General features: G+C 43.4%; 1 protein-coding gene across 1 annotated transcript in view; it reads left to right on the forward strand.

The window, feature by feature from the left end:
* eef1akmt2 (EEF1A lysine methyltransferase 2) overlaps nt 1–14,929 on the forward strand; it is a 31,493-nt gene extending 16,564 nt beyond the window's left edge. Inside the window, exons 4-6 of the mRNA XM_033033731.1 lie at nt 7,713–7,820; nt 11,582–11,798; nt 13,799–14,929. Of these exons, the coding sequence (XP_032889622.1) occupies nt 7,713–7,820; nt 11,582–11,798; nt 13,799–13,896 (423 nt within the window). The 3' untranslated portion in view covers nt 13,897–14,929. The remainder of the gene's footprint in view (nt 1–7,712; nt 7,821–11,581; nt 11,799–13,798) is intronic.
* The last annotated feature ends 9,905 nt before the right edge of the window (nt 14,930–24,834 follow it).

Genomic DNA, 24,834 nt, shown 5'->3' on the forward strand with positions numbered 1-24,834 from the left:
TTCAACACAGTATGTGATCCGCAACCTCTGGAAGGAAGTAATAAAACCTGCCCTCAACCTAAAAAAATTCACAGGACTGTGAGAACGCCGACCTCAGAACCACAGATCCTGCTATCTGGCAAAGTTACCAAATCAAGCCTAAAAACTGGACGAAGTGTCCAAGATATTCGGCCTCATGAGGGCAGGTCCTGGAATGAGCAAACCACACAAAACCAGACAGCAGTACCTCCATGCGTCCACCAGTAGGCGTCTTCCTCATGGTACTGGTGAAAGCTCGGGGTCCGCATGCCATCCCCGCAAGTTTTTCAGGACAGGGCCCAGAGCGGGCCCCATGGAAAATGCGCCACCCCCCAACAACACCACCCCAACGGACAAGGAACCAGAAACCGAAGAAATGAACACACCACTAAACAACAGTGGAGGTAGGTGAGTCTGGTTCCTACCATCACATAAAAGGTGAGGGGATTGTGCTAACCGGGGGGGGGGACGACCACACCTGGTTTTGGAAGCATAAAGAACTATCACACTTGGTAGTTATATACCAAAAGTATTCAAGGATAAAAATTGAATTTAAGAAAAACTTGCCACCAGTTCAGCATGCACCCCAAAGGGGTTTTTACCCTCTCACTAAAAAGGAAAACATGAGGGACAAGCTGAACTGGAGAAGACATACAAAGGGGTCATAAAGAAGTCTAAATATGAACCTTTGGAACCGTATTAATTTACCAAAAAAACAAAAAAGATGGTGAATGTCGCACCATCATTGACTTAACCACTTTGAATACTTTCACCAGGTATACACACTTTAATGGAAAACATTTGTAACTGCCAAACATCGATTTCCTAAAGATACTTTATGGTAGGCATCGACTTAAAAGATGTATACTATTCAGTACCCATTCATATAGATCACCGGAGATACCTAAAATTTACCTGGATGGGGTAACTATGGCAATATAAATAATTGACTAATGGGCTAAATATGAGCCAAAACTGTTTTCCAAGATGTTCAAACCTGCCCTGACACTATTAAGGAAACACATTGTCATGGCATATCTCGATGATATTTAACAACAGACAAAACCATGGAATTAACTAAATCAGCAGCATTAGCTACTAAAAACGTATTTAGCCTGGGCTTTGTCATACAATCCAGATAAATCTACGTTGACACCATCCACAACTATGGACTATCTGGTATTCAATTAACTCAGTCCACATGTCTATAACGTTGCCAAAAGGAAAATCAGCATAATTGGCACAAACCTAACAAATTAATGGTTAACAACCAACCAACCATTCGACAAAGTGGCAAGAATAATTGGGAAATTAGTAGCAGCGTTACCAGCTACTTAACTTGGACCTTTCCATTAGAGCTCGGGTACTAGCGTTTAAACAAAATAACCCATATCCAGAACAGGTGGTAAATGGACTAACCTAGAGTCATCACCACTACAGACACTGGACAAAAAACCTAGTTGGAAATGTTGGGTGCGTTCTATGGGTTAAAAGCATATTATTTCAATAGTGCACCATTTTGCATGTTCGTTTATAATTTGACAATATCACAGTGGTGACCTATACTAAACCACATGGGCGGAATAAAATCGATATCATGTGACAATTTGATTAACACAATTTGGTAATGGTATGTCATCAAACATATTTGGCTATCAGCAACTTACCTACCAGGTGAGCTAAATACTGTGGCAGACATGTTAAACCAAAGTATTTGCTGAAATTACAAAGCAATACGGAACACCAGATATCGATTTCTTTGTATTCCGACTGAATCACCACGTACCGATGTATGTCGCATGGGAACCAGACCTTGAGGCAGCAGCGATGGATACATTGTCGCTGAACTGGGGGGTGGTTGGGGGGGGGACTAATCTCTATGTTTTCTCCCCTTTTCTACCTCATCAGTCAGGTACTACGCAAAATACAGATGAATTTTGCTTCAGACATTTTGGTAGTACCCGACTGGCCTACACAGCCATGGTTCCTAGTGATCTTTGAGGTCATTGAAACCCATGACCATTCCCCACGGAATCACCCATACCATGACAGAATAAGCCTACTGGGTTGCAGATTCCAAAAAGACCTTTTGATGGACCCGGGATTAACAAATAGGACCATGAACACGATGACAGCATCTCACCGACTCCACCAAGAAACAATATCTCTCCAGTATAAGAAATGGGAAACATACTGCTCGAGAACAGAGACAACCTACTAATCAACCACCATGCCTATGTACCAGAGTTCCTGGCCAGCCTTCGCCACGGTGAAGGTCTGAACTATAGCACTATCAAATGTGCTAGAAGTGCACTGTCAGCCTATCTAAGACAGGCACCAAAGGAAACAGGCCATAGGTCTCATCCACTGGTGGCCAAATTAATGAGAGGTACCTTCTATTCAAAATCCCAAGACCCAGATATACCAGATCTGGGATGTCAGCGTTGTCCTGACATACCTAAGGGATGGCCACCAGCCAGGTTTCTTACTCTGAAAACAGCTACCCTGTATACGGCCATGCTGATGACTTAGTCTCAGCATAAGGGTCCAGTCTTTTTACCTGCTCAGACTGGACAATATGGTCATAACACCAGACCAAATAATATTTACAATTCAGGAGCTGGTAAAACAGAGCAGACCAGGAACTTCAGGACTCATTGGAAATTATGCAAATTCCGGGCGTACCCACCTGACCACCGTTATATGTCATGACTCACCTTCTACAATGTATCAACACAACCTAAAATTCCCGAGGGAGACAAAATGGGTCAGCCACAAAAAAGCCACTGGGTCAGGGTACCGAGTCAAACCTTCTCTAAATGGCTCAAACAGGTATTAGGAGCTGCTGGAGTGGATACCGATATTTACATCTCACTCCACCAGAGCAGCATCCACAGCGGCGGCTAACAGTATGGATGTGCCTCTGGACCTAACCTGGTAACAGCGGGGTGGTCCATGGGAAGAACTTTCAAACATTCTACAACAAGCCATTAAAACCTGTTTCATTTGCAGAGAGAATTTTAGACGCTGCAAAAATATATAATTTAGCCCGGGGGAGCATTAATTTCTTTGTTATTATTTTCAAATAATACCATTGTTGTTTTACAAACAGATTCAGGGTTGGTTACGATAACATACTTCCTCCCTTGGATGACTTCGGCAGCGAGTGAAGTATGGACTGTTACACGGTTTGAAATCACAGAGCTTTAAAATCTTCACGTTGTCATTCACGTGACTCCGAAGTAAAATACAGGTGCACAACCTTTTATCCGAAGATCCAAATAACGAAAACCTCCGAATAGCGGCCATTTTTTCGGTCCTTGAAGAAAGGTCCTTGAAAACGTTCACCGAGGGCGGCCCGCAGAGGTGACAGCGGAACCTCCGGTCGGTCCTCGAAGAAAGGGGAACTAAATCCCCATTCATAAAAGAGAAGATGAGGGTATATTGCGCGGGAGGGTTAATAATTGACAATATGCTGCTGCCTGCCCGCTGAATTAAAAAGTTCCCACGGTAGACTCACGATATACAGTGTTTCGTGAGTCTTGCGTGGGAACTTTTTAACTCAGCGGGGCAGGCAGCAGCAGATTGTCGCTCCCTTCAGTATCACCCCACCTACACCCCTCTGCTTCCCGGCCATGTGTGTGACCCCTTCCCTCCCGTCTCCAGCTCCCCGCCCATTGCACCGGCGCGGAGGCTTTGCACTGTCTTCACGTCGGCGATTTCGCAGGACCGTGTCAGGACCAATTGGACACCGACCACCAGGCCCACCGCAAGCACGGAGATCCCAGAGACCCACAGCCAACAGCAGCCCAGCCCAGCCCCACTCCAACTACAGAGGAACCTGGGTTGCGGATGACGGGGCGCAGCTCGGGGCGTCGTAGGGGCCCATCAGGGAGCAGCCACTCAAAGCCACGCCGGGAGATGTAGGGCCCTGCCCCGGTCTTGATGTTGGAGCCCCCGGCGGGCGCTAGCAAGTCCGCGGCAATTTACAGCCGCGCCGGGCGTTGTAAGGCCCCCCTCCAGGTCACTCTCAACCCCGTAATTCGGGCGGGAGAAGTCGCCGCTGCCGGTGCCCCGCAAAGCAGTCTCCCACCGGAGACCCGCGAGCTCCCGGTGTCACCATCCACCGGAGTCGGGTCGCAGCAGCTCGCCCCCGCAGCTCTCCACGCTCCGAAGCTGGCTAGCTCCACGGAGGTAGGTCCGTAGGTCCACAGCTCCCACCGCCGCCCACCGACCCCCAGGCCCACTGCAAGCACGGAGATCCCAGAGACCCACAGCCAGCAGCAACTCCAGCCCAGCCCCGCTCCAACTCCAGAGGAACACGGAGGGGCAGAAGCTGATGGTGTGCAAGGTACGTCTTGTTCTTGGGGTGGCGGATGAGGGGGCGCATCTCGGGCTGTGGGCGAACTGCCACTTGTCGCTGTAGCGGCCAAAGATCATAGAGGAGCTCCTCTATGATCTTTGGTAGCGGCCCATCGGGGAGCGGATTCCTCTGGAGTTGGAGGGGGAGGGGGGTATTGTGCTGTTTGATCGCCCCCTGCTATCCCAGGGACAGGGAGACACAGCGGCTTTTTAGACTGATGGGCAATCACTTCCAAAGTTCTGCCCACACAGTCAGTACACTTCTCCTACACTGTATTTCATACAAACATTTATTCTGCAAGAAAAAACGACATTGAAGACTCAAACTCGCGATCGAGTAACTGCCAGGATCAAGGCGCAAACTCGCGACCTTGCGGATATGAGCCGAGCACTCTACCACTGAGCCAGCCATTAAAATCTACGCTAAAAAAATTCCATTCCGAAGACCGACAAATTCTGAATTACGAAAAGTGTCTGGTCCCAAGGCTTTCGGATAAAAGGTTGTGCACCTGTAGTAAGATTAAACGAGAACTTACCAGTTTGAAGTTTGATCTGTATTTTATGAGGAGTTACGATGAGGGATTACGTGCCCTCCGCTCCCACCCTCAATTATAGAGATCAACTGGTATTTAAGTTCTCCTTTTCTTTACTATGTTTATTTCAATTATTGTGTTTCCTGTGATTCCACACCGCTGCTTTGAAGTATGTCGCGCATGCGTGCTGGACTGGTTCTCCACGTAATCCCTCATCGTAACTCCTCATAAAATACAGATCAAACTTCAAACTGGTAAGTTCTCGTTTAATCTTACTATTAAGATTCGGTGGGCGGCGCGACTCTCGTCAGCAGCGGCCTCTGCAGTCCGTCTGTTTTATTATTTTTTGTCTCGTTTTTATGTAGTTTTTGTTATTTTTTTTGTTGGGGTATGTGTGTGGGGGGGAGGGGGTAACTTTAAAATCTTTCCCCTGCACGGGAGACCCGACCTTTTCTTTGTCGGGTCTCCGTTGTCGTTGGGGCTGCAACATGGAGTGGCCTCCAACAGGAACGACCTGGGGTTCCAGCTGCGGAGCTGCCGACTACTCACCGTCACGGGGCTGGCCGAGTCCGGAGCGGGTGGAGCTGTGGTGGAGCGCTGCTGCCACCCGACCTCTGGAGGTTCGGAGGCTGCAACTGCGGGTTTGGCGGACGGCGGCACCGGGAGCCCGCGGGTCCCTGCTGGGTGACCGCTTTTCGGGGCTTCCGCAACGGCGACTTCTCCCGCCCGAGTTGCGGGGTTGAAGAGCACCTGAGCGGGGCCTTACACCATCGCCCCGCGCGGCTTGGAATGACCGCGGGACTTTGCGAGCGCACGCCGGGGGCTCTAACACCAAGACCCGGTGCGCGACCTTGCATCACCCGGCGTGGCTTTAATAGCCGCGGGACAATCGCCATCGCCAGCTGGGGGCTTTGACTTTGACTCTGACTCTGACATCAGAGAGTGCAGTGGAGAGATAAGTTTATTTTTGCCTTCCATCACAACGATGTGATGGATGTTTGTGTAAACTGTGTTGTGTCTCGGGTCTTTTTGTTTTGTAATGTATGGCTGCAGAAACGACATTTCGTTTGGACCTCAAGGGGTCCAAATGACAATAAATTGAATTGTATTGTATTGTATTGTATAAGCTACACCTGGAGTATTACAAACAGATCTGGTCGCCACATTTTGATGATGGTTGTGATGTAAAAAATGGTAACGAGATTCAGCAGGTTGCTGCATGAATGGAGTGTTTCAGTTATAAAGTGAGACGGCTATTCTGGATTTGTTTTCCATGACACGCAAATGATAAAGGGACCTGACAGAGGTATACAAACCAATGAGGGCCTTAGATAGGGAAGGTAGTAGCGTTTTTTGTCACTTTATAGGGAAAGTGGGTAAAAGGTTTGAGCGCAACTGAGGAGGAGCGTTTTCACCTATTGTGTAGTTAGCATCTGGAAAGGAGGCAGCTACTCTCAAAACATCTAGACAAGCACTTGTTTAAGAAGGAACTGCAGATGCTGGAAAATCGAAGGCAGACAAAAATGCTGGAGAATCTCAGCGGGTGAGGCAGCATCTATGGAGCAAAGGAAATAGGCGACCTGAAACATCGCCTATTTCCTTTGCTCCATAGATGCTGCCTCACCCGCTAAGTTTCTCCAGCATTTTTGTCTACCTTAGACAAGTACTTGAATCACCAATGCATAGAAGTCTATGGACCAAGTGCTATGGATAGATGACACATTGGCTCAGCTGGCGTGGGTTTCAATCCAGATTATGGGTGCTGTCTCTGCAGAGTTTGTACACTCTCCCTGTGACCACATGGGTTTTCTCCGTTTGCTCCGGTGTCCTCCCACAATCCGAAGACCTTCAGATTTGCAGATTAATTGGCTTTGGTAAAAAATTGTAAATTGTCCCTAGTGTGTAGGATAGTGCTAGTGCATGGGGTGATCAATGGTTGACGCAGACTCAGTGGGCCAAGGGACCTGTTTTGTAAAGTCTAAAAGCTGCTTACTCACAGTGTGAGAAACCCGGGTTTGATCCTGACCTCAGGTGCTCTCTGTGTAGAGACTGCATGGGTTTCCTCCAGGTGCACTGGTTTCCTCTCACATCCAAAAGATGTGCAGATTTGTAGGTTAATGACCATTGTTAATTGCTGCCAGGTGCATAGGGAGTGGATGAGAAAGTGGGGATAAGTAGAGTGAATGGATGATCGATGATCAGCATGGACTTGTTGGGCCAAAGGGCCTGTTTCCATGCGGAATTTCTAAACTAAACTAAACTAACTACTTGTAAATAGGATTAGCGTGTACGGTACTAGATGGCTGATATATACATTGCGAGCTGACAGCCTGTTTCTGTGCTGTATTACTCAATGACTTTAGAACACGAGATGGAGATAATATTGAAGATACCGTAGGAAACAACAAGGTGGCACTGAGGTAAAACATCTTCCAAATGGTCTTCTCCTGGCACTATTTCTATTTTCAATGTGATATCAAATTTTGGTTGTGTTGTCCTGTCACTCATAGTGGTTCTCATGCCTCTTTCCATTAGAGTTATAATGCAAAACGTTTCACTTCACGGAAGTTGCAAACTGCATTGCTGAACAGTATGAATTAGATTGCAGCAATGATAAATTCGAGATTTCCACCATTATCAAAAATTGAGACCATGCCAAATGAGAAAATCCTCAAATTTAAAAAATCTAATAATAGGAGTCACTCTAACAGATTTCATGATTAAAGAATAGCCCAAAGCAAGAATATTTCATGTTTTAAATATATTCTTAACTGAATCATACATTTTGTTTATCTTAAGGCAAAAGCTGGATTTACCAACCTATCTGGAATTGACAGTTCAAAAACTGCTGTGGAGCTTGCGAAAGCTGTGGTTGAAAAGGAAGGGTTATTGTCTTTGAAATTACAGGTATTGATTTTTGAATGTTTTAACATGAAAACTCTTATTTAAAATATCATAATATATATTATAATCATGCTGCCTAAGTTACTCCAGCATGTCGTGTCTATCTTCATCATAATGGATGTTGAACCACTGCCAAAGTTTTCTTTTACCAATATTTTCCCCACTCCTTCAAATTGTTTACTTCCTTGCCTTCATGAGAACTGAATGCAAATGCCAGATTGCTGCTAATTTTATTCATTATATCCCGATACTTGGTGGCTATGGTCTAGAATGATGCAGCTGTTTATTCTCTTTGAGGAGACTAGCATTGGATGCTTGTAGAACTTTGAGGAGGAACCAAGTATATGAGCAAAGACTTTTACAAACTTGATGCCTCTGGTATAGCTTGTCGATGCACGGATAGGTTTGCTATCCACGCATCAATGTTATTTCAGAGTACCTCGAACTTACTATTAGCCACCCTTGTAAATTTAAAAAAAAAAACAGACTCGGAATTGAAAATGAAAACCCCATCTCCTCCTAACCCAATGAAGGCAGTGACATCTGCTGTGGTTGTGGTTTTATTGCTGGAGTCTCCTCATTTGCTAGTTTTGTGATTACCTGGTGTCCCCGGTCTAAATACTCCATTTAGTTCATCATATGATATCCACTCTATTCTAAGAAATAACCCGACACACCCTATCTGAATGGTTTCCTTCTCCTTTACACAAGGAGATTAAATCTATTTGCAGTTGTTCATTGTTCTTTAAAACATCCTGTTTAGTTGTACACATACTTCCCTACTTTTGTACTCAATCCCCCTTGCAATAAAAGTTAACATTCCCCTTACCTCCCCAGCTACTTGGTCAAGGTAACATTCTGTGTTTCCTGTATGACATCCAGATTCATTCTGTAGTCTCCTTGCATTCTAAACTATGGTCTGATTCTTCTTCTTACAGAAGCAGATCAACTCATGTTTTCCCACATTATACCTGCCAATTTTTTTCTGTGCATATTTAAGATATCGGAATCCTTTTGCAGACTCTTTGAAACCGCTTTGCAGTTTTGCCTTTCTACCCATTGATTATGGTATCAGATACAATGCTGACTTGTATTTAGATCACACTTAAAGTCCCTCACATATCTGTGGAGAAGTCTGTCAAAATGTTATCATTTTTCTTTCATATATTCAAAAAGACTGAGAGTTGACTTGCACACTCTAATTTTAAGAGAATTTGTCAATCTGATTAGTTATGTTTAGCATTTTGAATACAACTAACATAAGTCTGTGCGTGTAATTGACAATGAAGTTACAAAGAGTAATTGCTCGGAAACCAATGACTGGTAACATGATAATTGAATGAGTTGGGCTCTGAGGTCTGGGCTATTTTTATCTGTACAATTCCATGACCGTACAAGAACGTTGGGATGATTTCTGGCAAAATGTTACAGCTCTGACAACAAATAAATGTCCTGACATTAATGCTGCATCGACCATCCTTGGCAATTAAGATTAGCAAATTATATGGAAATGTGAGATACTGAAAATCGATTGTTTATTCATTCATCAGGTGAATGTGGCAGCAGTAAAACTGATGAGCGTGCATTAAATAATGATTCCTTTGCTAATTTAACAAGATTTTATCTTTATTCCACGTTGAAATCAAACCTTTTAGCCCTTGTGGTAAAATGTGGCTTTATTGTTTGGTTAAACATATGCCCAAAAATCTAAGAATGACACTTAACAAGCTATACCATTTACCGCAAATATGCCAGTCAATTGAATCCTGTTACATAAATGAACTTAGAGTATTAGTAATAATTGTAGTTTGTAACTGAGTGATTATTTCTAGAGATGTGTGATTACAGTCTCACATGAATGAGAGGCTCTTCCCACCTACGGTTGTTTGTAAATCAATGTAACCCCACTTTTTAAGAAAGGAGGGAGAGAGAAAACGGGGAATTATAGGCCAGTTAGCCTTACATTGGTAGTGGGGGAAATGCTTGTCGATTATTAAAGATGTAATAGCAGTGCATTTGGAAAGCAGTAACAGGATCGGCCAGTCAGCATGGATTTATGAAGGGGAAATCATGCTTCACTAATCTTCTGGAATTTTTTGAGGATGTAACAAATAGAATGGACATAGGAGAGCCAGTGGATGTGGTGTATCTGGACTTTCAAAAAACCTTTGACAAGGTCCCACACAAGAGATTAGTGTGCAAAATTAGAGCACATGGTATTGGGGGGTAGGGTATTGACATGGATAGAGAACTGGTTGGCAGACAGGAAGCAAAAGGTAGGAATTAACGGTTCCTTTTCAGAATGGCAGGCAGTGGCCCGTGGGGTGCCGCAAGGCTTAGTGCTGGGACCCCAGTTATTAACGATTTAGATGAGGGAATTAATTGTAACATCTCCAAGTTTGCGGATGCCACAAAGCTGGGTGGCAGTGTGAGCTGCGAGGAGGATGCTATGAGACTGCAGGGTGACTTGGATAGGTTGGGTGAATGGGCAGATGCATGGCAGATGCAGTATAATGTGGATAAATGTGAGGTTATCCACTTTGGTGGCAAGAACAAGAAGGCAAATTATTATCTGAATGGTGTCAGATTGGGGTTTGTCAGCCTGGGAAGGCAGTCCATCTAGGAGAGGGAAAACTCTGATTTAAAACTTCCATTGCCTTGTGGCCATATCCAGTCATGGAAAAGGCTCCAGGAGTAAACCTCAAGAAAATCTGGAGTCGGAGCCCCTAAGGCAGTTCGTCGTTGTCTACAACCTCGCTCTGGCAGCTCCTGCGACGGCGCTGGTGCCAAACTGTAACGGCCCTGCTGTTCCTTTGGATCGATCAGCGGCGTGGAGAGGGGGGGCGTGCTGCATGGGCAACAGCCTGTCCTCCATATGACATCGCCCAGGCTTGCATCCGACCAGGATGCATCACTCATGGTCAGTCATGACCGAGAGGGGCCTACTACTACTGGTGTCAGATTAGGAAAAGGGGATGTACAATGAGACTTGGGTGTGCTTGTACATCAGTCACTGAAAGTAAGCATGCAGGTACAGCAGGCAGTGCAGAAAGCAAATGGCATGTTGGCCTTCATAGCGAGAGGATTTGAGTATAGGAGCAAGGAGGTTCTACTGCAGTTGTACAGGGCCCTGGTGAGACCACACCTGCAGAATTATGTGCAGTTTTGGTATAATTTGAGGAAGGAAATTCTTGCTATTGAGGGAGTGCAGCGTAAGTTCACCGGGTTAATTCCCGGGATGGCGGGACTGACATATGATGAAAAAATTGGAGGACTGGGCTTGTATTCACTGGAATTTAGAAGGATGATAGGGGATCTTATAGAAACAGATACAATCTTTAAAGGATTGGACATACTAGATGCCGGAAAAATGGTCCCGATGTTGGGGGTGTCCAGAACCAGGGGTCACAGTTTAAGAATAAGGGTTAGGCCATTTAGGACTGAGATGAGGAAAAACTTTTTGACCCAGAGTTGTGAATCTGTGGAATTCTCTGCCACAGAAGGCAGTGGAGGCCAATTCACTGGATGTTTTCAAGAGAGAGTTAGATATAGCTCTTAGGGCTAACGGAATCAAGGGATATGGGGAAAAAGCAGAAACGGGATACTGATTTTGCATGATCAGCCATGATCATATTGAATGGCTCGAAGGGCTGAATGGCCTACTCCTATTCCTATTTTCTATGTTTTTATTATTTGTGTCAATAAACTGTTGTAGGTAGAGCATCTGAGAATTGATTCTTAACTTTGTTTTACCGTGTCTATAGGTGGCAGACTTTTTGCATCTATTCCCTTGTCTTTCCCATTATGAAATATGCATCGACAAAGGAACCTTTGATGCCATAAGTCTCGGTTTTGACCATCCAGGTGAAAAACTAAGAAGTTATCGCCAATCGTTGCTTAATGTTCTGAAGAATGGAGGACTGTATGTTATAACATCTTGTAACTGGACTAAACAAGAACTTGTCAATCATTTCAATGAAGGTAAATTATATCTTTGTTGATATTGCTGTTTCATATGACTAGTTTTAACGTTTCCAAAGTGCGTCTGGAAATGTAGGGCAGCAGGAACTTTGGCTGCAGAAGTACATTTTATCCGTCTGACATTTTATCTTTTTTGCTGTGCACCATTTTCAACAACAGCAATTATTTCTAAAACAGTGAGGTGCATCACAGGAGTGTAATCAAACCAAGTTTGACACTATTTTGGGACAAAGGATGAAAAATCTTTTTTTTTAAGTCAGTTTTGGGATCAGGTGTTGCTGGCAAGTCTAGGAGTTGTTGTCCATCCCTATTTGTCTTGAAAAATCTGGTGAACAGTTTCCTTGAACCATTCCAGTACTTCCGATGAAGGTCGGTCCACGGGGCTGCTGCGAAGGGAATTCCTGAATTTGGTTCCAGGATTTGTCATATGAATCCATGTTAGGATGGGGTAGGACTTGGAGAGGAGCCTGCTTGGTTCCATGCACTACTGCTGGTGTCTTTCCTGCTGGTACACAAAAATGCTGGAGAAACTCAACGGGTGCAGCAGCATCTATGGAGCGAAGGAAATAGGCAACGTTTCGGCCCGAAAAGTTGCCTATTTCCTTCGCTCCATAGATGCTGCTGCGCCCGCTGAGTTTCTCCAGCATTTTTGTGTACCTTCCATTTTCCAGCATCTGCAGTTCCTTCTTAAACTCTTTCCTGCTGGTAGTGGCCACAGATCTGGGAGGTGTTATTGGAGCAATGTAGGTGAGTAACTGCAGTGCTTAGTGCATACCATCTGCACAATGTCCACTGTGCATCATTGTGGTAAACTAGGAGGATGAGGGGTGATCTTATAGAAGTGTATGAGGTAATGAGAGGATTAGACAGGGTGAATGCACGGAGTCTTTCACCCAGAGTAGGGGAAATCAAGAACCATAGGACATGGGTTTAAAATGAGGGGGGGGGGGGATAGATTAATCAGGAACCCAAGGGGCAACCTTTTTACACAACGGGTGGTAGGTATATAGAATTAATTGTAGAGGAAGTAGTTGAAGCAATGTTTAAGAAACATTTGGACAGGTACATGGATAGGAAAGGTTTGGAGGGATATGGACGAAACGTAGGCATGTAGGACAAGTGTAGATGGGACAAGTTGGTCGGCGTGGGCAATTTGGGCTGATGGGCCTGCTTCCACACTGTATGACTGTCTGAAAATTTGGAGTGATGGATAGGAATAGGACCACTTTATTGTCACATGTGACCAGGCACAGTGAGATTCTTTGCTTGCGTACACAATGTATACAAATACATTGTATAGTAACAATGACATAGTAGCAATCAAGTGTGTGTTTTGTGTAGTTTAGTGATAAAACATGGAAACGGGCTCTTCGGCCCACGGAGTCCATGCCAAGTCCATGGTAGTGCAAGGTCCGTAGTGTTCCGTTGCCCTGGTAAGATTAGGGTTGTGTTGGCCAATTCATGAATTTGGCAGTTCTAGGAAAGTAGCTATTCCTGAACCTGGTGATTTGCAACTTTGGGATTCTGTACTTTCTGCCTGACAGCAGAAGAGGGACTTACCCAGATGATGTGGATCCTTGATGATAGATGCACCCTTCTTGAGGCAGCCCCTCACGTCAATGCTTTCTATGGTGGGATGTTTTGCTGTGCTTGTGATGGGTCAGATTGAGTCCACCGCTTTCTGCAGCCTCTTGTATTCTTACGCATTCCTGTTGAACGTCCATATCTTGCAATCAGCTTAGTCCAGACCATTTCAAAGTCGCTTCAATATAATTTATTTTTTCCTCATAACATAAGCAGAGGCCATTCAGCCCATCAAGCTTATGCCTGTTCTCAGAAGCAGTGTGGCAGCAGCGCTATCGGCATGGCCACTGTGACTGTATGTAGTGGAGATGTATGTTTTGGAGAGTTGCTGTGACTTTCATGGGAGTGTAATCATCTGTAATATAGCAGCCATGTGTCGTGACAGTAAAATGCTCTATCTATTTGTTTTGTTGCAGGGTTTGAGTTGCTGGAGGAACTGCCAACATCTAGATTCCATTTTGGAGGGACAACTGGAAATACCGTAACAGTGCTAGTTTTCAAACGGAAAGAATAGGTTTGGCTGGCAGCAGGTCACATCCATCTCCTGGTGTCTTCCCAGAACTGAAAGTACTCAACCTGATCCCAATTAGTCCCCTGAGATTTACATTTATACGTGGTGCACAGTGAACATGTGAAATGATTGTTTTCCTGCTGATGTCATCTTTCTACAAAGTCTGATGTTGCAACAGAAACAAAACACTAAAATGCTTGGTGTCATATTTTATGTCAACAAACAGCGTCACCTTTTCTTAGCCCACCAATGCCTGATGCAGAGCACAGTAATGGCCTCTTGTGGTGCAATACTATAAATACATAAATCTGTGACCATGTTAATCCTGGAGAGGGTGCCAGAATTGAATGTGAAGATTACAGTTCGGCCACTTATTCAAAGAAGACCATGACCGTGGTTTTGTCTGGTCTTATACCATCTTGTAAATCCTGTCTGGTCTATGTTAAACGACCCACAGAAGCTTGCATTGATGGATGGTGCATATCAGAGGGATTATAGAAAATGTGAAAGATATACATTTTTATTATGCAAGTTAAGGATATTAGCTAATGTTATTGTTTGTGATGTTTGCCCACTTAAAATTTTTAAATTGGCATGTAAATATACCTCGGCAAAGATGGACTCGAGCATAATGTTCAGTATACTTGGCAAACATGACTATTTTTAAAATAAAATTGCGAGATTAATGTATAAAACATTGATTTTGCATTTGGGAAGCCAGAAATGTATTTTGAAAGTAATAATTTATAAAATGAAAAGATTGGATTGTAGTTTTGTTTTTTACAATGTTTGACTATTGAGTGACTATTCTAATCCACTTAAGTGGCATGAAATACTATACATAAGATTAGATTGTTGTGATTTAATTTAATATTTGAGACATGAGTAGATGGAAAAGTCCAATAAAACTCTTCCTTTCGTTCAGTAAGTCTTTTAAGAAATTTTTTTTGCAGTTTCTTCTAAACTTTGAAATTGTTTACATGTTGGAAGAAATCTTGAATTGGAAATTGTCTGGAATAAAAATACAGGAAATATGGCTGTATGAAATAATATGCTCAATTACTTTTTTTCTATATTAAGGGGGAATTTGTATGTTTTCTTTCTTTTCGGTAGTTTTCTGATTTCATTTTTTCTTATTTGAACTTTTTTCTTCCGTCTGTTTTGTGATTTTGTTTTGTGATGAGGGAGTACCATGAAGGTAGATTTATGGAATGGCCGGTTTGTCAAATGAGGAGAGAATAATCAGGCCAAGTCTCTAAGCACTTGTGTTTTGAAGAAAAAGATCCCATTGAAACCAACAACATTCTTCTTAGGCTTTGGATACGGGAGTGTATCTAAACTAGAGCTCGCAAACTCAACATAAAAGGTTGGCCATTCAGGACTGAGATGAAGCCTTTTCTCGGAAAGGGTACTGTAACTTTGGAACTCTCTACCCATGTATGCTGTGAAAGCTTGGTCATTGAGTAGATCCAAGAAAGAAGTTAGTAGATATTTGGATATTAAGAAATAACATGTTACAAAGTTAGTGCAGGAAAATGGTGCTGCTGAAAGATCAGTCTAGTCACATTAAAAGATGGAGCGTACAGAATTACAGTCATTGCATAATCCACTTCTATTTCTTAAATTCCTAAAGGTTTACATATTAGAAAAACAGAACTTGGCAATGGATTTAGATTAAGCTTTTGGGCCATGTAATAATTTGAGCAGTTATCATTATTGAAACGTACAAGGAAAATGGCCAATGATTGTAAGCACTGGAAAGCATTGGGCTTCATTGTTACAGAGAATAATTGGCAGCGAAAGACATGGATTGTGGAATAGCAGGAACAAAGGAGTCTGCGAGAAGGAGCAAGGCAGTGCGGTAGATCAAGAATCATTGGTTGGAGAAAGTCAATGGTGTAAGAGGAGAATGAATGGGAAGAGTGCACGTGGTGTGACTTTGCTTTTGGGATGTTGACCATTTTGCAGTCAGAATGAAAGTGGGAGCAATGAAATTTGGGACATTAAGCAGGATCTGCAAAAGTTATAATAAATGACAACAGCAAGCACTTAAATATAATGAAGCTTCAGTTCCTGCAGCAGGAAGTGTTTCAGGCACTGAGAAGATACCCTCGTTCAAGAAGCCAGAGTGTAGTTGTGGCCTATATGCGAGTCTAAAGCAGAGTCCACACAAAGATCACAAGATTAATCCAGCCAACAGAATAGACTTCAGGAAAAGCCAGAAAAAACTGTCATACTTGTTTGTTCAGGGTGAAGTACATCATACGGAATACATTACTTTAAATGCCAGTAAGAATGGTGTCATTAATCTGTGTAATTGTATAGTTCCCAGATTTTTCCAACCATCCACACCTAGTGCACTGCTAAATGATTTCCTCCCAAACTATTTTCTTTGCCCCAGAGTAACTACGTTTGTCATGCACCTATAAATGTGTTCTTTTAATTTCCTTAGAAACTACTCTCACAGTGCACAATGCTGTTGGCAAGTGTGAAGTTACATAGTGGTGGAAAGTCAGAAAAAAACAAAGTCACCTTGGCTGAATTCATTGTATATGTAAAACATGAGTTTAAGTTGTTCAAACTTTACGGACTGAGACCTTTTAACCTTTTTTGTGTGATGTTGATTCGCCCTAAAGTAAGGGCAGCCACAGGAGCTTCTAATTGCAGCTTCTTTGTTTGAATATTTTCAAAATTGTTGCACCAAAAAGTTCCGGTAACTTACTCAACACTTTGTTATTTTTTAGGCCTGTTCTTTATCCTCATTTCCTACGGTGGATATAATGAGAATTTAAAAGCAGTGATTTGTGAAGTAACGTGTTTTCAATTATTTCTGTACAGTGCTGTAAACAGGGTGATTTGTGGAAATGAGTAGCCCTGGGGTGATGGTTTGAGGTAAAGGAGAATTATTTTCCTTCATCCTGCTGGCTCTGCAGTGAACAATTCTGCTTTCTGACGATACATTGAAATGCTGGAGGAGACAAAGACAGCCTCTATGAGGCCTCCTCCACGAGTAGCTTACAGGCTCGTAAGCCCACAAAGCGAAACCAATGTCTTTACCGCGGCTACACCAGTACATTGATGACCCCATGGACGTCCCTGGCCAGGACCTGCCCCGAAAGCAGTGGACAACCCTCAACCGCTTGAGGACAGGCGTCGGACGTTATGGAGTAGTGATGAAGAGGTGGGGCCTCGTGGACAGCGCCTCCTGCGAGTGTGGGGACCAACACAGACAGTGGAGCACATCGTCACCAGTTGCCCCAAACACCGGCCACCGAATGGTGAACGAGGTCTGATTGACCTGGACGATGACACGTTGGCTTGGCTCGCCTCAACGGAGCTGCAGGTCTAAAAGACATACGATAGAGCAAGAATTGAAATGCTGAAAGTACTTTATTCTAGCTGTCGCAAAGTAACTTCAATTCCATCCCATTCTTTCTGGTTTGGAGGTTAATTGGCTTGGTTTAAATGCAAATTGTCCGCAGTGTGTGTGGGATACCATTAATGTGCGAGGGTCGCTGGTTGGCGCGGACTCAGTGGGCCGAAGGGCCTGTGTGACTCGGTGGGCCGAAGGGCCTGTGTGACTCGGTGGGCCGAAGGGCCTGTTTCCACGATGTATCTCTAAACTAAACTAAACTGCTGCTGTCTCTATTATCATATTATTTCTATTACTTTCTTTTGTGTTCTGCCCTGCAAACCCTTCACACACATAATATGGTCACCATCTCACTTATTCTGGCTTCCTCTGCTGCAGTGATAATCATCCATTCCTTTACCTTTGTATCATTCCTTGCTGTTCACTCCTTTGTTAAGCTACTTTTGGGACCTTCAAATATCGCATGTCGGCCTTCTAGAGATTTTTTTTATCATTTCTCATTTGCCTTGTTACATCTCTTTCTGTTAGGAAAAGCCTTTCCTCGACTGCCCTTTCAATCTTTAACACCCCTTATTTTTTTCATGTGCCATTTAATGTCTGCTTTTTCTAGTTAACTAGTTACTAGTTTAGTTTACTAGTTACATCCTCGCAAAGCCAAGGGTCCCAATGGTGTCATCCCGAGGGTACTTGGGACGACGTGTGCCAGCCAGTTACACAGAGTACTCCAGCATATCTTCAACCTGAGCCTGAGCCTGGAGAGGATTCTTGTGAAGTGGAAGACATCATGCCTGGTTCCTGTACCAAAGAGGACTCGCCCCAGCTCTGCCAATGACTACAGACCGGCGGCGCTGACTTCACGCATCATGAAGTCGCTGAAGAGGCTGGTGCTCACTCACGTGCGAACGCGGATTAAACCCTACCTGGACCCCCTGCAGTTCGCTTCCCTTCTCAAAAATAGGGGTTGAGGATGCCATCATCCACCTGCTCTATTGTTCCTATGCTCACCTGGATAAGCCGGGAAGCTTTGTGAGAGTCACGTTTTTTTACTTCTCAAGTGCTTTTAACACCGTCCGGCCTGCACTGCCAGGGGGCAAACTGATGAAGGTGCGGGTGGATGCTGACCAGCAATGATTCAGAACGAGACCCTTCTTCAGTATGAAGAAGGGTCTCGATCTGAGACATCACCCATACCTTCTCTCCAGAGATGCTGCCTGTCCAGCTGAGTTACTCCAGCTTTTTGTGTCTATCTTCCCTCGTATCATGTCCTTCTCCACATTGAAAAGATGTCTCTTAAAATATTCATTTCTGGTCAGTATGTATTTCATTTCTGGAGATGGACATGGATATGAGGGAACTTGGGCAAGTTAATAATGAAGTCTCGAAGAAAGTGGATATTACGCAAGAGGAGATGCTGAAGGAAGATAAATCCCCAGAACTTGATGAAATATCTCATAGAACATTGGGAAGCTCGGGAGAAATTGCGGAGACACTGGCAGAGATATTTGTACGATTTGATAGGTGTCGAAAAACTGGAAGGGGGCTAATGTACTTCTGTTTAGGAAAGTCCACAATGAGAAGCCAGGGAGCTACAGACCAGTGAATCTTACATCAGTGGTGGGTAAGTTATAGGAGAGGATTCTGAGAGACAGGATCTACCAGCATTTTCAAAGCAAAATGAGACGGGGACTAGAGAAACCAGGTATCTTCTACCTGCAGCCCGAGGAGGTTAAGAGGGGACATGTTTGAAGTACATACAACTAGGATAGGTGTAATGAGGATAGACTGCTGAAGCTTCCCCATATCAGAGGTAGACACAACCAGAGGACATACTGTAGATTTAGGGTAAGGGCTAGAAGATTTAGAGGGAATCTGAGGAGGATCTTCATCACCCAGAGAGCGGCAAGTTCCTGGAATGCACTTGAGGAGAGAGTGGTTGAAGCAGGCTCACTGATGAAATTTAAGCAGTGTCTAGATGTGCACGAACACTATAGAACATATGCTGGGAAATAGTATTAATATGGAAGAAGGCTCACTGATTGGTGTGGACACGTTGGGCTGAACGGCCTGCTCCCATGATAAACACATTCATGATTCTACAGCACCACTTTTCTAGTTGTTTTAACTGGTCTCCATTACATAGTGTTACTTCTTGGAAATCCATCTTTCGAGTACAGACTCATATGCTTAACTATTGTCACTGAACGAGCAAATGTGGCATCCTTTGAAATATGTTCCATTTCTACAAGTAGTCTGCGTTCTTAGCACACTCTGAGGTCAGGCTGGTAACCTGTTTGTTCCCAATGCGGCTTTCTTTCTTTCTCCAGTATCTTTTGATTGTTGGCACTCACTTTGCAATATCGTAAATTGAATAGCAGTGAACCACTAAAACTTGTAGACCACAACCAAGCCTCCCGTTACAGTACAAACGAAACAAAATACTTTTATAAGTGATGAACCTTTCCGATAAGGACCATTTTATTGAAGTCCATACGTTTCTAATAATGAAAGTTAATAACAGATCGTTTGTTGTTCAGTCAGTCAACACATGCTTTTGTAGTCATTACATGCCTAAAGCAGTTACCAGCAAAAAGAGAGGCACTTGGTATCTTACTCATAGGGAATTAAACTGTAATTGCTAAATTGAATTTGTCTTTAATTGTATTTTATACTTTGCTATTCCAGAAGTTTCTACCTAAAAGCAGAACGGTGGAACCACCGGATGCTATATTTTTGGTAAGAGATGTGACTGAAAAAGTGTGTGTCTGAGATGTATTTAATTATTCCCAATATATTTCAGGGTCTGTACTTTGCAGATGAAGAATATGTATTTATCTTAAATGAATTTATGCAAAAGTGAGTGATGTTTAGGAGAGGGTGTACAGACAAATACTGATATCTCTGGATGATAAAAAATCACAAATGTTTAAGTGAATGCTTTGGCAAATGCAAGCCACTATGAAAATCTATTGTTAATATTCCTTCTGGCATGATCTATGGTTATTGTAAAAGTACATCATGCCTTGCAGAGTGCAATGAGAGAATGTACCAAATTAGATAAGAGAGTAATGTATTTTTTAACAGCCTTGAGTTACAGGGATTGTTTTCCAGGCAGCTGTCCTGTTGCTCATCCACTTCAGTAGATTGTGGAACCTAACAGTCAACTCTAATGCCATCTACCTTTGTTCAGTTTCCCCTTGATAACATTTAATCAGGGATACAGCATGGAAACTGGCCCTTCGGCCCACAGAGTCCATGCCAGCCATTGACACCCGTTCATACTAGTTCTCTGTTATCCCACTTTGTCATCCACTTCCTACTTGCGAGGGGCAATTTTCAGAGGCCGATTAATCCTGCAAAGAATAATAATTTCAATGGAAATATGTCACAGCATAACGTTGCATAAACAGAGTAACAAAATAATAATTTATTTGACCAATTATGAGACATGAGACTCAAAGCTATGTTATCAAGAATCTACAGTCTGTCAACTCAGTAAACATTTTAAAATAGCTTCTCTCAAACTGAATTATTGGGGAAATTAACTGTTAATTTTATTTCTCAATGGTTTAATGGTCCTTTATTGTCACGTGTACCGAGGTACAGTGAAATTTGATTTACCATATAATTATACCAAAAATTCAACAATATACAAAAACGACATAAATATTAAACATAAACAGCCACCACAACGGCATGTGAGAATCCTTAGGTCACACAGTATAAGCGGAGACCCACAGCCATCAGTTCAATGTCCGGGCCACACACACGCTCCTTTACCATGATGTGACCAGGGTTGTACCGACCGCTGTCACTCTCTCTGCACACCCTGTCCGCCCGAACAGTCAGAAAGCCGTCCACGCTCGCACTAGACTCCACGATGTCCTCATGGCGCCATGTCCCTGCAAACACCGAGATCACTGCACTCACTCCGAGTCCTCATCAGCGCAGGCAGCACGTCCATCTTGTTTTTTGGTGACCTCACATTCCCCACTGTGATGGAAGGCAAATAACTTGTACCTTCTTCCTTCTTCCCCCCCGCGGTCAGAGCGATCGAAACATCCGCAGTCGGGGCAATGGAAGCTCCCGTAGTCAGCGATCTAAGCCTTGCATCAGGGCCATCGAGCCTCCCGCGATCAGGGCGGTCGAAGCTCCTGTGGTTGGAGCTCCTGAAGTCGATCCCTAACAAAGGAGCCGCCAGCTCCACGATGTTAGGCTGCAGTGTGGATGGAGATACGATACGATACGGTAAAAGTTGCATCTGGGTCGAGGGGAGAGATGAACAAAGTTCCCCCCACCCCAAAAAATAATACTAAACTAAAGATACACTAAAACATACAAATAAAACAGACTAAAAACTACAAAAGAAGAAAGGGACAAGACAGGCTGTTTGCGAGGCTGCCACTTACGGCGCCACCCAGTGGTTCGTGCGTGTTTCTGTGTTGCGGGCTACGCAAAGAAGGCAGCATCATTAAATTAATGGAATGTGGGTTTTTTTTGACTGAACAGTTTAGCCAATGTTAGAGAGAGAAGCAGCAGTGATGGACTAGTTGGAATTTGTCCACGGAAGCAGTGTGGAAAAGGTGACCGTGTATTGGAGACCACTTATACCTTACTATTTTCCCTTTCCATTGATTTGAACATGCTGCTACTGAAGACCAATCCCACTCTCAAAGCTGCTAAAAAACAGTTCAATTTATGTGAGAAAAGAACAAACCATAGATTTAGAATTGCATGTTGTGTTATCATTCACGCAGCTTTTGAATAAGTGTTTCACTTCCTGGACGAACTACTACTATTGTATCGGCGTTAAAAGATTTCAAGCAGACTCTTGATCACTGCGTTGAGTGAAGCACTATCTCTGATCCATATTCTAGGCATATGAATCAAGAAATTTAGTCTGGTGAATGGAAAATATCCTCCAATTGCACTTTCCCTATCTTGCTCCAGACTCTATTATTCCACATCGTTACAACTCCCCATATCATATGGTTCATCTGATTAATTAAACCCTTAAAACTCTTCCAGTGCATTAGGTATTACATCAATTTGACTAGTCAACAAATGGTTATGGCCACAGAAGGAGCATTCACATTAATATCATACCATACCATTAATCAAGGAAAGAGTCTATAGGAGCAAAGTATGACTGCTTCTAATCACAGAGAGTAAGCAAATAATCAGCTGCTAGAATGCAAAATCACAATTGGCATATTTTAGCCAATAGCCAAAGAAATAGCCAATCTTTACATCCCCAAAAGTGCAGTTTTAATCTGACAATATATACAACAAGAGTGTAAGATAGTTAAAATGTTTGCAATTGCAATTTTGATGTACTGAATTCACCAGTGGCTTTCAAACCTCAGTGAGATCGGACAAACATGGGATTAGTTATACCTGGTTTCCTGACAGTCAGAAACCCAAATATTATTTCATATTTGCCCAATATGTGTAAGGATGGAGATCAACTCTATTGATAAGTAAGACTAATGGTCCTGTCCCACTTAGGCGACTTATTAGGCGACTGCAGGTGACTATGCGGTCGCCTTCATGTTTGCGGGTGGTTGCCGGGGAGTCGCCTTCATGGTCGTGAGGAGTTCCCGCATTCTGGGAACTAGTGGCGGCCTCATTATGGTCACCGCGAATTTTTCAACATGTTGAAAAATTAGCGGCGACCAGAATGAAGCCGCTATGGAGAGTAGGGAGCATTCTCGTGCCGTAGGTGCAGTGGTAGTTGGTTGCCAGGCGGTCGTAGGTTGTTGTAGGTTCTAGTAGGTTGTAGCCGATGCTGACCGGTGAATTTAATTGGCTCATTGGGAGAAAAAAAACGCAAGCAGTAGTTTTCAGAACCAAGGATAACCGACCGGTAATGTTAATGTCGCCGAGCTTCACAGCCATGTATCTCTGGGTTCTTAAAAGTTGTCTCCACTCCTTCTACCCCCTTCTTCCCCCCCCCCTCTTTTAAAGGACTTTCGTGATCCTTCCCGTACACAGTGCTTTCACCGTCTTAATTATAGCGCCAACCTTCCTGTTCATCGCGGTGTGTGTCTGTATCACATTGGCTTTGCACCGTGTGAATTTCACTCAGACAGCACTCCCCCTGCTTGCCCTGTCCCCCGCCTGCATAATGGGCTGGTGAAGGAAGCGATGTGTGCGTGTGTGTGTGTTCCACTCTGACAGTCGCCATGCCAGTCGCCGGTTTTTCAGGTGACTGCCGGTCGACTTGACAGACGCCTGAAAAATGGCCTAAGTGGGACAGGCCCATTATGAAAACACTTGGCAACAGACCAATCCATTCCAAATACTGGGACAAATGAACACAAAAGGAGAGTTACAACTGATAGGTAAAAAAGAAAAAACAACTTGATGTACTTTTGTTGCTGAATTATGTGCAGGGGAAACATTTTGTGAACAAACATGACATTTCCAACCCGTTTATTTTTAGAAGGATTTATATTGAAACAGCAGCTGAAACAACTTTAAAGTGTACTTGAAATCTCAGTGTTGGGACGTTGATTCCAAATTAGATTGTGGACAGGAAATTAAAGATAATATAAGTACCTTTTGAAGTGTTTTATTTATGACTAATGGCAAGAGATTAGTGAAACTAGGGGAGAGACACAAAAGCAAAACATGAACTTCCGAGAGACCCTAAGGAACTTGAAAATAGTTTTTTTTAATTAAATAAAATAAAGATACTTTCATAGATAACTCCAGAGAAAATCAAACTTTCCCAGATTCCTCTCTAGCCCGTAGTACCACACATTCTGTATTCTTCTTGCATTACAGTTTAACAGCCATAAATGAAAACACATTTCTGCTGGTGTAATCCAAGCAACCACTCTATAGTTGGTTAGGCAGACAAAGGATCAAGAGCAGAATAACTACCTAATGGTCAGTCAGGAGTTGTTTGGGTTGCATCAATTGTCCCCGTACAGTTTCCTTTTGATTGTCAGTGCTATGTTGCAGTGGTTCCTCTTGGGAATAACAACAAAAGAAAAAGTTGCCTAATTCTTCAGGTGATTGACAATTATCCATTGGTTTAAGTTTTCTAGTATTTGTTATCAAAAACCAGAGCAGATTAAGTGGCTTTGTCTTTCCAGTGGTGTCAGATAACTAACTACCTCCAAATCCATGAATCATTGTTACTACTCAGTATAGTGTTTCCATTTACGCTGCCTGGGCTTGAGTAAAGGTGTAGTATTGTATGGCAGGCAACACATATTGACAAGGGGTTATCTGGGCTTTTGTTAAGAGATACAGCACGGAAACAGGCCCTTCGGCCCACCGGGTCCGTGTGGACCAGCGATCCCTGCACATTAACACTATCCTACACCCACTTGGGACAATTTTTACATTTACCAAGCCAATTAACCTACAAACCTGTACGTCTTTGGAGTGTGGGAGGAAACCGAAGATCTCGGAGAAAACCCACGCAGGTCACGGGGAGAACGTGCAAACTCCATACAGACAGCACCTGTAGTCGGGATCAAACCCCGGTCTCCGGCGCTACATTCGCTGTAAGGCAGCAACTCTACCGCTCATTTTATAGTGTTGCTTCAAAGACTATG

Source organism: Amblyraja radiata, chromosome 15 (genome assembly GCF_010909765.2).
Source record: "Amblyraja radiata isolate CabotCenter1 chromosome 15, sAmbRad1.1.pri, whole genome shotgun sequence".
NCBI lineage: Eukaryota > Metazoa > Chordata > Chondrichthyes > Rajiformes > Rajidae > Amblyraja > Amblyraja radiata.